The 19,315-nt window shown below is 34.3% G+C and overlaps 1 protein-coding gene across 6 annotated transcripts in view; it reads right to left on the bottom strand.

The window, feature by feature from the left end:
• The window catches only part of LOC144447937 (MAP kinase-activating death domain protein-like), a 70,483-nt gene that overhangs the window by 8,171 nt on the left and 42,997 nt on the right, over positions 1-19,315 (bottom strand). Inside the window, exons 11-23 of one of the 6 annotated variants that reach the window (XM_078138040.1) lie at positions 18,566-18,686; positions 17,943-18,120; positions 17,248-17,587; positions 12,427-12,465; positions 11,282-11,422; positions 8,432-8,778; positions 7,703-7,862; positions 6,820-6,940; positions 5,872-6,088; positions 5,247-5,354; positions 4,591-4,755; positions 4,185-4,257; positions 3,175-3,281 (exon numbers count right to left, since the gene is read on the bottom strand). In XM_078138040.1, coding sequence (XP_077994166.1) covers positions 3,175-3,281; positions 4,185-4,257; positions 4,591-4,755; positions 5,247-5,354; positions 5,872-6,088; positions 6,820-6,940; positions 7,703-7,862; positions 8,432-8,778; positions 11,282-11,422; positions 12,427-12,465; positions 17,248-17,587; positions 17,943-18,120; positions 18,566-18,686 — 2,117 coding nt within the window. The remainder of the gene's footprint in view (positions 1-3,174; positions 3,282-4,184; positions 4,258-4,590; positions 4,756-5,246; positions 5,355-5,871; positions 6,089-6,819; positions 6,941-7,702; positions 7,863-8,431; positions 8,779-11,281; positions 11,423-12,426; positions 12,466-17,247; positions 17,588-17,942; positions 18,121-18,565; positions 18,687-19,315) is intronic. The other 5 variants (XM_078138041.1, XM_078138042.1, XM_078138043.1 and 2 more) reach the window with 5 other exon arrangements.

Genomic DNA, 19,315 nt, shown 5'->3' with positions numbered 1-19,315 from the left:
TACTATTGTTGGTTACTATGGCAACATTAAGTTACTATGGCAATACTGATATTACTTTGTGATGGGGTTACTACACATAGCATGTTTTTTTTTTCAACTGCACTTACTCGTGGCTGCAAAAGTTTTGAGATATTTTGTGAGATTGAAAGAATTCATGCAAAACCCCAGCAAAGCAGCAAATGAAGAGAGAAAAATTGAAACACGATGGTTTAGATGACAGGTTGATATACATGTATGCTACAACATAGCCAAATAACATGACAGTGAATAGCACAGCAAGTTATGCATGACAGCAGAACACATGACACAAGACTACGTGACAACACATTACACAACGTTGTCAGTACAACACGACAGTACATGGCAGAACATAGTAAGAAAAACACATGGCATCTGACAGTACATGACAGAACATAGTCAGAAAAACACATGAATGCATAACAGTACATGACAGAACATAGTCAGAAAAACACATGGCATTTGACAGTACATGGCAGAACATAGTAAGAAAAACACATGGCATCTGACAGTACATGACAGAACATAGTCAGAAAAACACATGAATGCATGACAGTACATGTACATGGCAGAACATAGTCAGAAAAACACATGGCATCTGACAGTACATGACAGAACATAGTAAGAAAAACAATGGCATCTGACTGCATGACAGAACATAGTAAGAAAAACACATGAATGTATGACAGTACATGACAGAACATAGTCAGAAAAACATATGGCATCTGACAGTACATGACAGAACATAGTCAGAAAAACACATGAATGCATGACAGTACATGTACATGGCAGAACATAGTCAGAAAAACAATGGCATCTGACAGTGCATGACAGAACATAGTAAGAAAAACACATGAATGTATGACAGTACATGACAGAATATAGTAAGAAAAACAATGGCATCTGACAGTACATGACAGAACATAGTCAGAAAAACACATGGCATCTGACAATACATGACAGAACATAGTAAGACAGTTAACAACAATAAAAACATGATAGCTGAACAAGAACAAGAAACATGACAGCAGAACACATGGACCATGACACCAAAACACATGGAATATGAACCCTTTTTTGGGGGTAGCATTATTTTGTACTGATAAGGCACATGGAATATGAATATGAAAAGTAAAATAGAACTGTTTTACAGGAAAACAACACTGGAAAGTAAAAATATTGGGTTTGCCAATATAACAGTTGGGTGTGCCAATATATCAGATGGGTGTGCCAATATTACAGTTGGGTGTGCCAATATAACAGTTGGGTGTGCCAATGTAACAGTTGGGTGTGCCAATATATCAGTTGGGTGTGGCAATGTAACAGTTGGGTGTGCCAATATAACAGTTGGGTGTGCCAATATAACAGTTGGGTGTGCCAATATATCAGTTGGGCATCAAGAAATTCTTGTATGACAGTATCACATGTTTATAGATATGACAGAGCACGAATTAAGCCATGATAACAAATGTTACTAGGCAACAAGCAAAGCATTGGTCAGTGACAACATACATTGCAAATCAAAATCTAAGAACACAGCATATGTCAGGTCCTAAAACACTGCATTCACAACACAAGTCAAAGTCCAGTAATGCTACATCACAACAATATACATGTACCACAGTGACTATATTATCTACATCACAATGACAGGTCAAAGGTCAAATGACAAATTTAAAGCTAGTCTACACGATACAGTTTAACACTTCAATACAACACAACACACGCCATGTAAGGTTTAGATAGGTCAACACAACATGGATGGATAAACTTGTAACTTCTATGAACACATGTGAAAAGTTCCAGTCATAATACACAATGCATATACAATACTAGTGGGTATTGGGGATTTGACACTACAATGCAAAGTGGGGATTAGGACTTGACACTACAATGCAAAGTGGGTATCAGGACTTGACACTACAAAGCAAAGTGGTATTGGAGATTGACACTACAATGCAAAGTGGGTATTAGGACTTGACACTACAATGCAAAGTGAGCAGGGTTTTCTTAACATTGCAATGCATAATTGGTATATATGGACTTAACATTACAATGCAACATGGATATCTAAGGACTTAACATTACAATGCAACATGGGTATATAAGGACTTAACACTACAATGCAACATGGGTATATAAGGACTTAACACTACAATGCAACATGGGTATATAAGGACTTAACACTACAATACAGTATGACGAGTACCGGTATATCGGTACAAGGACTTAAGTTAGATCACGATACAACATGGGTGGATAACAACTTGATATTACAAAATGGAGGTGAGGTACAGAGGTGATAGCACCGATACTGTAAAATGGACAGAGTCTTAACATTATGTGAACAGGGTCTTAAAACTACAATGCATCATGGGTATATTGTCTTCGTAACAAAGACTAGTTAACTAATGTAGACATGAACTGGGTCCCACAAAAACATGTCAACAGAAGGCAAGGATTACATGCTAACTGTATATCACTACTACATGTACACCACTACAGGTGGTTTTAAAACTGCAATGCATCATGGTCCATATTATTGCAACAATAACAACAAAAGCATGATCATAGCTATGAGACTGACTTGATTTCATTTTATTCATCGTAGAAGAAAAATGTCAACAAAACACTTGCTAACACTAATGGATACAACTTAAATTCATAGAGTGTACTAGTACTAGAAACCAAGCATTCCCTGGTCTATGCTTAATATGCATGTAGTACCAGGACTTGAATTTAACTTCCGTACTTGATAGTCAGATTTCGCCAAGTAAAAGTGTTTCAATTACAATGTTCTATTATTTCCCTATGTTAAACAAAACACTGTGACATCATAAAGTTGATAATCTATGAATTATATGTTTGGTAGACTAAGTTTATATGCCCTGGACTACTACAAATTTTGAACCCTGATTGAGTACAAGCTCTTTCTTACATCTTATTTTTTGACGAGTAAAATCAAATCAAGTCAGTTCACATGCACATTTACAGCTAAATTTCCACCTTAAGGCTTTCCTCAAATCTTGTTAATACAGACATATTGGCTAGGCTCTATTGTAAATGGGTAATGTATGCGTTACTGAAGTCAACAGACTGGGTTTGAAACTCAAGCTGGGGATACAATTACAGCAATTTGATTAATTTCACTCTTACCTTTGTATGTGCAAATTTCAAACCAATGCCTTCCAATGTAACTTGTAGTAAACCACCCTCGCCTGTCCTGACATCTTGGATAGGAAATTCTCCACCTAACTCATTACCTGTAATAATATGTGAATCTAAGTTAAGGTTTTTAGACGTAAAGTTAAACCTTTAATATTCAACCTAGATAAAGCCTGATAAAAAAAAAATGTGTGGTTCTGATTACACTCAATTTTGGAATAGGTGAGGTAGGTAGATTTTTTTAAATTTATTTTATTATTATAGACTCTGGGTTCATACTCAACTCACAAATTTCTAGTACTAATAGAATCAACAAATTCCTTGGGAGCAATTCTTAAATTTTCACTGACATCATATCTGCACTGACAAGGGTGTACTGAAGATAACAGTGCCACTCAGAATATCTTTTTCATAATCTTTTGGTCTTATTTTTCTACTGAGTAGGTTCTATTTGCTGATTCAGAATAATATATGATTATCTATCGGTATCCCATAATATTATAATATATTGACAAACAATACTGGAGGAGTGTTTATTTGTACTTTTAACACACAGACATCTACATGTAGTCACTGTACACAGTACCATCACAAATTAGTAGATGAGTAATAATGTATTGATTCATTTTCAGTACAATCTAAAAACATTTTTCAACAGGATAAATTTAAATGAAAAATAGTGAAAATCATGGCTACTACAAATGTACAGCTTTAAACTACTTGTATTATTATGGTAGTGTTATCCATTAGGAAATGGTTTGGTGTTGTAAATCATTCTTTGAAAGGAAATGAACCAAAAATAGATGCAAATGTTAGTTTTTGCCTACAGACATTGTTGGTAAAATCTTTTAGTCAAACATAGAATATCAGGACAATTTTATTATATGTCAGTTAAGACACTGTAATCATGAAAACAACAAAAGTTTTACAAAGGAAAATGCCACTCGTACAAAAACAAAGGATTGTTGCCCATGACCACTAGAGGGCAGTATACCACTCACCTCCTGGTAATCCATTTTGCCTTAGAGCTGCTTTCTCCATACTTTCTTTAACACAGTAGTACAACTCACGGCACTGTAGAGTAAAACAACATTTGTACATTACAATTTTATCATATAATGAAACAATATCCATGAAGAAGCAAAGTCAGGTGTGACATTAGTCCGAAATTCAAGCTGTTTCAATTTGTTCTCAATTACTGTCGATATCAAATAATATTCACTTTGTTCATGGAAAACATTTTATAACAAAAGCCTCTTTTTAAAATACTTGAATGAGAATATTCATTTTTTCTCCAGATCTAACAGAATATTATATTTTTTCTTTTAATATGGAAGATTTTGTAAGCTGATTAAATTATCATTTGTTGAAATTCAAGTTGATTGCAGTAAAAAAAGACAAACCAACCTTCTTTGTGTAGAATTTATCCAGTCTAGTTTCTTGTGCAACTTTCCTCCATAAACATAATACTTTAGTTTTAGGACAGTATGTCATATTTATCAGTTTCTCATACCAACATCTATCACAAACAGAACCATTACCACTCCTTATAATGATGGCATCATCACAAACCTGAAAGAAAACAATATTATATACATTATGTAGATTAAAACATCATATAATGATGACATCATCACCAACCTACACAATGTGATGACATATCATGTAATGATGACATCACCACCAACCTACACACAATGTGATGACATATCATGTAATGATGACATCACCACCAACCTACACACAATGTGATGACATATCATTATTTTAATTGTGGCCCCTTGAAGTCATTTACTGATTTAAGATACGGTTCCATTTCTAAAGATGTTTTGAACCTACATTGTACGGTAGTGAATGAGACTAGACTTTTTTTTACATTATGTATAAGCAACTGCATGACTTATCAACTCAGAATTACTTAAACTTTGATATACCATAGCATTAGTTATCAAGCCTCAGTAAATGTTATGGGATGTGATAGCGTGTGGGCAAATAAGACTGTGTGGACATGACAGATAATTATCCATTAGAGTAATGAAAAATAAGATTGATTGATTACTTACCTCCATAAAGAGAACATCACCTCTTGTGTCAGTGCCAGCATGGACCACAAATGAATGTTTTCTCATTTGTCTACTCACACTGGGTTTTAAGTCAATGTCATTACCATACTGAAAAACACAAAATATTGATTTTTACAGTTATGTACGTGATGAGAATTTACTTACTGGTGTTATAAAAATCACTACGCCACAATTTTACTATTTTCTCGCTGTTCTTCTAAACACATTTCCACTTTTTAAACAACTAGTAAAAGTATACCTGGCTTTCATTTTCCCTTCCTACCTTCGAAACACACTTTCATTTTTCAATCAAGGTCAACAAACTTGACTTTTAAATATCTTACCATACTGTTGAGTTTCAAGAAAATGATGACAGCCAGACAGACACAGACACAGACACAGACACAGACACAGACACAGACACAGACAGGCACAGGCACAGACACAGGCACAGACACAGACACAGACACAGGCACAGGCACAGACACAGGCACAGACACACATTCAGACAGACATCCCTAAAACACATTGTCAACACAGACTTTAATCTTCCCTACATTTTTTATTTCATCCTAAACATACTGTCACTTCACAAACAATAAAACAAACTTCAATAATTTCTTACTAGATTGTTGATTTCATCTAAGAGTTCGTTAACCTCTTGACTGTGTACCAGACCGATATGAGCCTTTCCTAGAAGTCGGCGAATCTTCTTTTTGATTTCAGGTTTTGGTACTTTCATCATCACCATGAATCCAATCATATTATGTAACATTGTTGCTAATAATTTGTCTTCATCTTCCTCTAGTCTTTTCTTCTCCATCTGACCTAATCCAAAGTATCTATTCACAAAACCATAAATATCTATTACCCAAAGTATCTATACACAAAACCATAAATATCTATTAATTCTATTAATCCTGTGACAGGCCCAGTAATTTCCCCTTACATTGGACATTACTCTCTAAGGTAAAAATTTACACCTGGTCCAACTTTATGGAAAAGAGGAATAAATACCCAATGTATCCCTTGCCTTATAAAATTTGTAAAGTTGTAACATTCATAATTTATTGTCATAACTTTTTACAAACATAGCTTGAAAGATTCAGGTGTTCCTTCCACTATATGCTTATAATGTACTATGGAGTGTGATTACATGAATGGACCAATGGCTGAACCTTTCAGACTATTACAAACAGTGACATGTCCAATATCATAATGGAACTAACTTAACTAGTCAATAACCACAATTTGTTGTGATATTGACAAGTCTTGCAGAGTCCCGTATTGCCATTGGCTATACCTTTAGTGTCATAGCCTCATGATCTCTATAGAAGTAACTGTATGGTATTCTAAGGGTCATGGGTCAAGGGTCAGGGGTCACTTGGCAAAATGAACACTCTCTATTGATAGAATCTTACCTTTAATAGGAATATCAAAAATCTCTAAATCATGTAGATTCTTTAAATAGTCATGTTTATGAATTATACACTTCAGTTAGCTCTGTGGTCTTATCTTCATACATGAAATTAACCAACTTAAAAGTATGGCATACATCTTATTATAAGATTACCTAGACATCATTTCAGCAGGTCCTTGGTCCATACCTACAGCATCTCTTTCTGCTGACACGGAGTCAAAGTAAAGATCTTCCCAGAACAGCATTTTGTTCCAAAGAGGTGACCTATCCTTACCTACAGAGGGGTACAAATAAATATCATCAGATATATCATTCATTATTTCACATCAGTTCCCTGAGTTGGGGAGACCCATAGTCCCTTCATGCATGATGTTGCCCCCAAGACTTGTGAACATGTGTGCAATATTCACTAAGAAAAGTTACTTGTATCCACGAGGAAACAAAATGTGTTGTTGTTACCTGGGGTCCTTGAAAGAAAGAAATACATAATTGGACTCTCACGACCAGTGAGCAAGTGTGTAATATCTGTCATTATTTGAAGTCAGAAAGAAAAGTTAGTGGTATCCCTCAGGTAATAGACTGTATGGGGTCACCAACAATCTCTTGAAGAAACAGACAGATGCATTATATTGCCATCATTACATGTATCAGTGAATGTGTGAATACATGTACTTTCACGGTGCGACTATTTGAAGTCAGTAAAAGATTACGGCTCTATAGCGACACAACAACCCTTTATACTTCCTCAACTCCCTAGGAGCATACAATCCATTACTGCCTATATAAGTGCATAGGATTAAAACATTCACATTACAACCTCTATCCTACCAGGTCCCCAATTATACAGCTGTGAGGACTGAGGCACAATCGTAGTTCATATCTTTCCCAAGGACTTTAGCCATTCAGAAAAAAATGACAGCGATGACGCTCGAACCTGCAACCTGCAGATTCCAAGCCAACCATGCTAACCATTCACCCATCATGACTTCATTACTTTAATACTACTAGGGTAGAATTTATTGAATGGGTTTCTTACCAATTAAACTCTCAAAGACATATTGTCTTGGTACAGCTTCAGGTGATGTAGCCATATCAGTAGCTATCATGTTACCTGCATGATATCGGAACCCAGCACTAACACGACTCTTAGCATTCCATACACTTGGAAGGCGTTTCCTTCTTGAATGTTGTGCTGGCTGTAATCAAATATAAGAAATGATACAGATTAAGTTTGGATCCATTGGGAAGTAAATACATCATCAAATCACTTCAATTGTACTGATGAAGATTTGCTATTATTCAATGTTGTACACATCATTGAAAATGATAAACCATGCACTGACATATTGACCATATAGCATATATGTACATCTACTGTTATAGCACCGTTGTACCAAGTAAACACACAGAAGTGCAGACACACACAGACAGACCCTTGGATCATTTTTGACATAATTTAATATTTGGTATATATTTAAACAGACAGGCAAACATGCACAGTTATAAACATCCACAACACACACACATACCCCCACCCACACACACACACACACACATACTTTAGATCAATCATATGGACTATACGAAAACAAGTAGACTTACCCCATTAAGTTAAATTTCACTATCTGACATTGTAGTTTTGATAGAATGATTACTTCTTGACAGACACAGACAGACAGACACACACAGACAGACAGACCGACAGACAGACAGACAGACAGACAGACAGACACACACACACACAGATATACACATGTAGACTTACCCCATTAAGTTCAATTTCACTATCTGACATGGTAGTTCTTATAGAATGATGATTAATTCTTGATTTCTTCTTGGTTTTACCATCACCACTGTTACTACTGATATCACTATCATTCCCTAATGTATCTGAACTATTGCTAACCAATGTACTTGCTTCAGAAGCTTCAGAATCAATACTAGAAATTTTCTCTAAATGTTTGTTCTTTTTCACATCTGATGGTAACCCCTCTGTTGGTAAGTCGTCTGTTGCCTTGGCAATGATCTCAATACCTCCATCATCATCCTGTTCAGATGGTGTTCCTGTTAAAATTTGTAAAGGAATTCGTAGTTTATTTCCAACACCAGAACCTGTAATTAAAATAAGAAATGTACACGATGAGTGCTATAGTTCATTATAGTCACATGTTTGTCACATGGTCATCACATGATCAAAAGGAGCAGTGAGTGAATCTAAAACATAAACTAGAGACACTATATTTCCCTAATGTAAGTGTCTACAACGTTTGTTTCTACACCTACTATAAAGTACTATCTACTGTCTATCTACTTGTCAAGGCTTACATTAGAGATTTACTCATATCGTTTCAAAGTTACTAACTTTAATATCTATGTGTCAAGACACCATGACTAATACAATGTCCTACAACTTGTTGACCCAATGTGCTAGTACTACTATCACATTGGGTCCTAGTAGTTGTCATAAAATTGTATTTTAGGTTATCAAGAATTGCATGCATAAAATCATCAAAGCATTCAACATTAGACAAGCTGTGTTGGTGGTGTTTTCTTATCATAGATGTAATTGCTGTGTTGGTGGTGTTTTCTTATCATAGATGTAATTGAAGAATAATACACAGAGATTATCTTACTAGAGAAGATGTCTCTGAGAAATGGAGATGATAACGCCAAATATGAGAAAAATGTAAGATGTCATGATATATCGTGTTATGGTTTTGAGGCGTATGTGTGAAGCAATGGGCTTATCAATCAATCAATCAATCAATCAATCAATCAGTCAGTCAGTCAGTCAGTCAGTCAATCAATCAATCAATCAATTTTCTAATACAACATTCTCCAGAGCAATGCTGTGTTCAGTACCCCTGAATGGCTAGTGCACACCGTGGGCTTTGGTGAACAAATAAGTCTTCAGTTTTGTTTTGAAACAATCAATTGATAAATGACAGTTAGCAGAGATCCATATCATATTAAACATCAACAATGTGAACACTTCCTCTGAATATTTCTATTCATGGTTGCTTTTGTGAAGTAATGACTAAATGACAGTAACCACCTTTAGTTCAATGAAAGATCTTGAATACATAATTTGTGAACTTCATTGTTCACCGAATGCTTTGATCACTTGTGTATGTGAAACAATGAGATGGAAGTATACATATCTATAACATCTGAAACACTCAGTAATATGCCATGGCATTTGAATTAGTTTACACATCTCTTCAATGTTTTTTATTTTTTATTTTTTTTTTTAATAATCTTTATTTGTCCAAATAAATTCGGAAATTTGTTGAATGGTCGCCGCAGAGCAGCGCCCTAGTGCCCTAGTGTTGAAGAAGCAGGAGGAAACCGGAGTGCCCGGGGAAAACCTGCGTTGTTCGGCAGGGTCAAACTGAGCATCACCCTTCTTACATGCAGACCTAGTTAAATTTTAAATCAAACCCAGCCAACACCAGGCGGGTTCGAACCCAGACTGCAGAGGTAAGAGGCGTACGGCCACCGACAACCCTATGTTGCTTGTGTGGTGCAATGGGATATAGCAGCACATACAACGGACAGTAGTATTAAACATCAGGAATATGTCATTTGTGAACTTCAGTGTTCTTGGCATGCTTTGATCAATTGTTGCATATGTGGAGCAATGGGATAGAGGCACATACAATGGACAATAGTATGAAACATCAGGAATATGTAATTTGTGAATTTTGTTGTTCACTATGCTTTGATCCCATCTTGCTTTTGTGAAGCAGTGAGATAGAACAACACGATTATAGTTTAGTTCAAGTTATAAACATTAGGAGTATATCATTTAGGGGTTTTGCTGTTCTCTGTGCTTTCATCCCTGTGTAAAGTTGTGAAATAAACATATCTGATAGTGTATATAACATCAAGTGTAAGACATATATTGCAGAGAGGTAAATCAAAAATAGACAAACCTTTTGAAACTTTGAAATGAAAGAAGTGAAATGTTGCAAGCTCCCAGTGTTCAGCAGCCAGTATAAATAGGCATAGAAGATGAAAGATAAATATATACAAGGTAAGAGATAGTGATCAATGGTATGGTGGGGAAACACAAACAAAAATACTTCAACTCCCCCCCCCCCTCTCTTCCAATCAAACAATCCCCCTCCCCCACCAAAAAAAAAAATAAATAAAAATAATAAACCCAAATATTGATTAGGTTGATTATATAAGATGAAAATAATTTTACCCCAATTTGAAGTGTTAATATTGATAAACAAACTTCAAGGTGTAAGTGTCAAACTTCACTTAAATTTGTTGTTGGGACATCAATGGGAGAAAATACATTTTAGAGCACAGAAAGATTGCAATCATTCGCATATTCACTTATGACAAGTATGGTAGGTATCCATGACATGTGAAGTAATGTCTAATTCATGACATGCAAAGTGTTGATTTGAAGACATGCATATTCATGACATGCAGAAATGAAGATTTGCATAATATACATATTCATGTGAAGTGATATGTGCATATTCATGACATGCAAAGTGACGATTTGCATATATGCATATTCATGACATGCAAAGTGATAATGTGCATATTTGACATATTAATAAGATGCAAAGTGATGACTTGCATACATGTGCCATACCTGACACAGCAACTCCAGTTGCAATGCCCACAGCACCCTGTACCCCTGAACCTGTAACACCTCCCAAACTCTCCAATTCTGACTCATCCACGATATCAAATGAACTGTCATTGCGATTGTCCTCAATCTTGGACGAATGTTCTAAGATCATTGAAGAAGAAAATCAATGAGTTCTCTACATGCTGTATGTCTTTCAAGTTTACTTTTGATGACATGTCAGTTTATACATTGTCAAGTAACAAATCTATAAGAATAATAATAGAGAGAACTGTACAGGCTAGAGATGAATAAATCAAGAAATCAAAAACCTGTAATTGAGTTACAAAATGTAAGAATCCTACTAGCTAGAAGTGTATTAAGAAACCTACTAGTTAGAAGTGAATTTCACATACTATAATACTTTTCAACTATCAGAACTAATCTACAAGGATAATGGATTTTTCAACAGTTGAATTCTAGAAATATATACTCAAAGAATGAACTCGAAAGTCTACACATAAATGTAATATATTAAATAAATATAGAAATAGTTAACTTTTTAATTGTTTTTAAAAAAGAAATTACTAATTGTGTGTGGCCTCTATTTATTTTCTCTTATTTCCATACTTAGTATTTCTTGCAATCTTTCTTTCATAAATGTTTTTGCCATTTCTTCCAATATTTTTTAATAAATGTTTTTGCCATTTCTTCCAATATTCTTAATAAATATTACTGCCATTTCTTCCAATATTTTTAAAATAAATTTTACTGCCATTACTTCCAATATTTTTTCATAAATGTTTTTGCCATTTCTTGCAATATTTTTTATAACTATTACTGCCATTTCTTGCAATATTTATTCATAAATATTTTTGCCATTTCTTGCAATATTTCTTTGTAAATATTACTGCCATTTCTTGCAATATTTTTTCATAAATGTTTTTGCTATTTTTTGCAATATTTTTTCATAAACTATGAAATTGTAACGGTTACAGATCTATATATCGCTATGGTACTAAGGACAGGTTAATCACAATCAAACCATTACTTTTACTTGGCCACAATAGATGATTCATAAAAACCTGGTTTTTTACTCCCTTCATGCAGACATTGTTTTGATGAAACCAACCACTTTCACACACAAAATAAACCAATTGATGTGTTACCTGTCTTTCCATTCGAAGTCTTCTCTTTAGCTGACCAACCTATAAAGGAAATCAAACTAGATTTAATACTTGACAATGTCTATTTATCAAAAAATATCAGAAAATTCTACTGAGTTACACTTCTACATTCAATAGCTTTAATATCATTATCACTTGGTAACTATTTCATTTAAGTTTATCAATATTCAGCATTTTACATATTACTACACTGTATTCAATTCAATCGTTACATTTCTAAAGTTTCTGAGTATCTTTAAATTTGATCACTTGTAATGCTTTACACGTTTATTTCTATTGACTGTGTCACATTCAACAGGACTGTATCTTTACATCTGGTCACTTGTAACTCTTTCAGGTTTATTTCTACTGACTAGCTTCTTTCATAACTGAATTCAACTGTGTCACATTCAACAGGACTGTATCTTTACATCTGGTTACTTGTAACTCTTCTAGGTTTATTTCTATTAACTAGCTTTCATAACTGAATTCAACTGTGTCACATTTCTACAGGACTGTATCTTTAAATCTGATCACTTGTAACTCTTTCCAGTTTATTTCTACTGACTAGCTTTCATCCCTGAATTCAACTTTGTCACATTTCTGAGTATCTATTAAATCTAGTCACTTGTAAGTCTCTTTAAAGTTATGGATTTTAACTATCTTCCATCATTAAATTATGTCAATTCAATTGTGTCACATTTCTACATTGCAAACAACTTTTAATCTGATCATCCCTACATTTACCTGGTTACTGGCAATTATTTCAATTTCTGAAAAATTGTGACTAGCGGTACATATCATTCTTTTAACACTAACTTATCAAACCATTCAACAAGGCCACATTTGTACAAAGTGTATGACTGCACAATGTTAACATGGTCATGGTTTAAATAACTTTTTATTTTACAATCAAATTGATCTGAGAGTAAACTTGGCAGAAAAATATTTTAGTTTTTTGTTTTCAAACACAATAAATTGCTCCATCAATGTTCTGCTGCTTCCTTTCCAGATTAGTTTTCAAAATTTGTTTTTAAATTTGTTCTTCATTGCATGTTGACACATTACATTTGATACAAATTCTAAAGCAGCTAATTTTCATTAAGAAGCAAATGTTAATGATAATGAGAACATGTTAAGTCTTACAAAGTATTATGACATAGTTTAGTTTATTGCATCTTGAATTGCTCCTCTTGTTATGATCAATTCACTAATTGAGTAATTGGCTTGTCTGAATAAAATTCCTTCAATTATGTATCAGCTGTAAGTGCACATGTCCCTTCAATTAAGTATCACCTATAACTTGTTTGGAAGGATTCTACAAATTTAGCCCTATATATAACAAACACAGCCTGATAACAACACTTAACTACCCTTACATGTATTCAAAAACGACAAAATAAAACTGGATTATGGATGACCTAAAAAACAACAACTCAGGTCTACAGGTTTTTAACCAATCCAACTAACTTGGACTAACTTTGGCCCTTTTTCACAGGATGGCATTAAGTCACCTATATGAAGAATAATCACAACTCTGTTTGCTAGGAACCCTTTGACTCAAACTACAATATTATATACTTTGTAGTATGTGGAGGGAAGGCATTCTAGATTATTAGCTTCATAGAGAAAACTACTGGACAATAAGACTTGCATTAGGAATTTCATTTTATTACAATATCTGTTATACATCAGCTTTTATTGAAATCATAAATAGTAATTTGTACTATGTGAGTGATGAGAAGGGATTCTATGTTTTACTTTTATGCATAAAACTATTAAAAACAAGTACTTTATGAATTTATATCAACTATAATTGTAATATTATGTTTAAATGACATCTGTTAGACATAAGATTTGAACTATTAAAACTACACTACGAGTGATGAGAAGGGAATCTATCCTTTTTACTTTTAAACAGAAAACTACTAAAACACAAGACCTTTATAATGAAGTTATCTTAACTGAATATATTATTAATGACATCTATTATTCATGTACATCAGAGAAGAACTGAACTATAGATCATATAATTTGTGACACTTAGATGATGGGTAGGGATACTATGTTTTTAGTTTTAAACAGAAAACTACTATTAAAAACACAAGACCTTTATTACGAACGTATCTTAAACTAAAAATATTATCAATGAGATGTTATACATCAGAGTTGAACTAAACTACAAATCATATAATTTGTGCCACTTAGATGATGGGAAGGGATTCTATGTTTTTAGTTTCATACACAAAATGACTAAAATTGAAGACCTTTTGATAAGTTTATTATGAATTGATATTAACTATATTTGTAATAATTTGTTAGTAAACAGGATCTGTTATACATGAAAGATGTGACTAAACTACAGACCATAACTTGCACTATGTGAGTGAGGAGAAGAGGTTCTATGTTTTTACGAAAAACTACGGAAAAACAAGACCTTGAATCATAAAATGTTAATAAATGAGATTTGATTTGAAAAGGCTTCACAATTTGTTCTATATACATGGTATGAGGAGTTCTACTGTTAGTTTCATACAATGATCTACTAGACAACAGGACTTAACTTCACCCAATGTATACATTACTACTGTTTGTTATTAAAATATGATTCATACTACAAAGCTACTTCCACACAAAGTCAAAGATGGGTTCTTACTCTCTGGTATAATTGAGGTATGCATAGAAGGTAGAAGAAACGTGCACCCCATGATGAGGAGAGAGAGAAAAAGTGTGACAAACCAGAAAAAAATATAAACAGTTTATGATTAGTCATTACAATATAGTGCTGCAGTGCACCATATTATACATGCTAATAATGTTTGCATATTTTGTGAGTGCAGTATAATTTAACAATGCCATAACTGTATCATTTGCCAGTGTCTGCATAGTTATGTGAGTGCAACATATTACATGTATACATTACTACATAAAAACAGCACATGGCAGCTAGTATTTCAAGTGTGAGCACAGTGCAGGTGTGTGTGTCTGTGTGTCTGACTGTGTGTGTGTGTGTGTGTGTGTGTTTGCAAGACTAGTGCACAGTTGATATATGCAGAAACAGCATCCATTAATAACATAAATATGTGCTGCACTGCCATGTACATTCATATCTTACAATGTATAACTACAGTGGACATGAACATAACATAACATAATACCAAATAGAACATACAGGTGACTAATGACAAATTCTCTGTTTAATATAAAGACAACATATGCAACATACATATACCATGCAGCAGTGAACATACATGTACATAACTGTGTTAACTATGATGAAGAACATGGTGAGTATATGATCATAACAAACACAACATTGTACTGGAACAGCAATACTAAGTGATAAAACATAAAACAGACACTGCAGTCATTTGATGCAATTTTGTCACGAACATTGAGAGCAGTCACTGTTCAGTAACGTTACAGTAAAACTAAAACTACAAACACTATGCTACCACAACGACATTTGAACACTGGATAGTGGGACAACCATCTGACACTGGTACACTGGGTAGCAGGGCAACCATCTGGACAGGATCAATGGGACTCTACAGATTGCCAATAACCAGGAGTTGACCATTTTCCTACCCTAAGAGTATTACTATGGGGTGGTGGTGTGGAGGGGGGGGGGTGTGTGCCAGGACTGAAGCACCCACATACTATTTGTATTGAATGTAAAGTATAGTTACTGTTTGAACAAATGCATTTTTTTAACATGTGGACACATCAGCTGTCATAAAGTGGACTACTAGAAACAGAGACAAAATCTTGTAGAATAACAGTTTAGGATCCGCCATATGTCTTTAACATAGGAGTAGTTGAGAAGACTGATCATGAAGACCCAGAATCTGTTGATTGGGAGCTACTGAAGTGGAATATTAGCACCAAGCTGAGGTGTATTCAAGGGGAGATGAGGGGAGTTTTAATACGAGTTTCCAGCTGACTTAGATTTTGTGCCATGTAAATGCACACAAGCCTAAGTCGTAGAAAATAAAGCTATCCTGCCCACAGCAATCATGTAAAATCAGCCTACATTGTAGTAAAATAAAGCTATCCTGCCCACAGCAATCATGTAAAATCAGCCTATGTTGTAGGAAAATGAAGCTATCCTGCCCACAGCAATCATGGAAAATCAGCCTATGTTGTAGGAAAATAAAGCTATCCTGCCCACAGCAATCATGGAAAGTCAGCCTAAGTTGTAGGAAAATGGTCAGAATAATAGTAAAGAGGCAAGTACACAGCAATGGAAGACCTACGAGGGCAAGACCAGCAAACCATTCACCATATTAGGGTAGAGAACAGCAGAATTCTTCACAAGAGACGTTTTTACACTTTTTATTTTCCAACACTGTTACGGGCATGCAGGATTGTCTACACCACCAAATTAGTCATCAATTCTTGGTCACGGAAATTTACAGAGAAAAAATATGGCAGCTCTGATTTTATAAAAATCTAGTAAATGGGATATTTGTACTAGTAAATCAAAGTTTTGACACTGAATCAAATTTCATGATTATTTGCCCAAATCTAGTATAAAATCAAATACCGTTGAAAATAAAATGCAAAAAACAAGTTTGTTGATAAAATTTAAAACCATAAAATGACAATCTTTTGACAAAATGTGAATTCAAGGGCATATTCAAGAAATTTAGAATGTACTAATTGCTAAAATTGGTTATCACTGCTTAAGTTAAAAATGAGAAATTTCAGAGACACTTCAAAATGGTAAATTTTTCAGAGGTGTCCAATATCCTGTTTCCGCAACCAATAATTGTGACTATTACTACTGTAACATCCAGAGAAGTGTGGAGAGACAGTCCTCACCTAATGCAGCAATAAGATTGTCTTCATTCAAGCTATGGGTGTCGTATTTAGAGCCGCCATAAGGATGTATATAGTGAAAACTACCACCAAAATCCCCTGACATATACAAACCCTCACGACTGCCAAACATACTTTCATCATCAGGTGTCGATGCTTCTTTCTTCTGTGTTTGACTTTTAATATCCACTTCTTTACCAAAGTAGTGAGTATGGATAATTTCAAGTACAGAGGAAGCACTAGCCATTCCTCCTGAGCCACTTGTTTCAAATGTATACTCTAAACCATTAATCAGTGCTTTTAACACTGTTATCAGTCCTTTGTATACTTGCTTCGTAATTTTCTACAAAAGAGATAAGAAAATTGGAAATATGAATGTTTAGAAGTTAAGTATCCTAACAGTGAACTGATTTGTGTAGTTGCCGGTGCCCTGACTGTGTACACGTACATTACACATGTTGATTGATTGATTGATTGATTGATTGATTGATTGATTGATTGATTGATTGAGAAATTGATTGATAGATACACTGATTGAATACTAATAACATCCTCAATATAATCTTCTGTAACTGTACTATCTTGAGGATACAGCTGATAAACAATTGATTGCTTGATTGATTGATTGATTGATTTATTAATTGACTGATTGATTGACAGATATATTGATAAATAGATAGAGTGATTGATATACTTACAACATCCTCAATATAATCTTCTGTAACTGTGCTATCTTGAGGATATAGTTGACTCACAACCTGAGCTCTAAGGTTTTCGTTTTGCATCAGTTTCTTTAACCGAGGTAAACTCAGCCACCCAACTCCATTGCCTTCCATTACATTGCGTATTACTTCTTTCAGAAACTGCTGATTTTCTCTGTTAAGAAAGCAATGAGTTGAACATGCTATGTATATTTGTAGACAATTGAATTCAGACAAGTATGACTGTCACTCCATTATTGTTAATGGGGTTGCAAAAGTGAAAAAGAACGAAAAAGTGTGTATATGACCATGTACAATGTAAATGTAGTGCATTAACTGTGAACCATCTTTGAATGAAATTGGTTTATTTATTCATTTATTTACTTTGAGAACATGCTCATAAAAATGAAATATAAAACACATACGAGGTTTATGCAAGAGGTATGGTGAGACAGGCACACATTGGGAGAATTGTGAAACAAACCACAAACCTATAACTGTAACTTCAGTGTACATTGAAGAAATGCACAGAACCCATTTTTTTACACCACCACCTTAACATCCCCCCCCCCCCCCCCCCCCCCCCCATTGCAGAAATAAAATGAAGGGACTATACTTACTGACTAGCTATAACCTCTGGGGGTGATGTAGGACTAGGTCTTTCTTTATCAGGTGTTTTCCTTCCTGTAGAACTGTGTTTGATCAGTGTCGACCTCTCAACAAGACTGGCTTTCCTTGATCCTATAATAGGAGAAATAAATCAGAAGAAGTAATATATCAATCAAAGTTTTCACTTCATGAATTACAGCTGATTTCAAAATACCATTAAGTGGCTCTGTCTGATACAACCATGCAGAAACCAACAAGATGCTGCACTTTAATAGCAAGATTGCAATTTATTGCAGCATTTAGTCTGAATGAAATAAACCATAAAAATCAATGTACTGCAACTAGACAGACATGTGGAGGCCAATGTTTTAATGTCTGTATTTGATGTCTACATGGTGGTACATCAGTTCATTTCATTTGGACAAAATGTAGCAAGAAACTGTATCCAATCAATCCTTACTACCGTATGTTACATTGTAGTATGTGTAGTTTCTTATTATTTTCTACCTGATTGTATCAAACAGAGATGCTGACTGATATTTTGAAACTTATTGTAATTACATGCAGTCACCCTTCAAAGTTGTGAATGAGTCTAACCAAACACAAATATATTACATTCATCATTATAATGTTTCATGCAATATCCTGATCTAAGTATAAATTTCTGTAATGCTAAGTCTACGGCTTGTACTTAGGGTGTTGGTTTTGTGTATAAGAATTATTTCATTGGTGTTGATATGATCTACAATTTATGCACATCT

This window comes from Glandiceps talaboti, chromosome 17 (assembly GCF_964340395.1).
Source record: "Glandiceps talaboti chromosome 17, keGlaTala1.1, whole genome shotgun sequence".
NCBI lineage: Eukaryota > Metazoa > Hemichordata > Enteropneusta > Spengelidae > Glandiceps > Glandiceps talaboti.
Note: the sequence above shows the minus strand (reverse complement) of the source record. Positions and strands in the feature narration are given on the sequence as shown.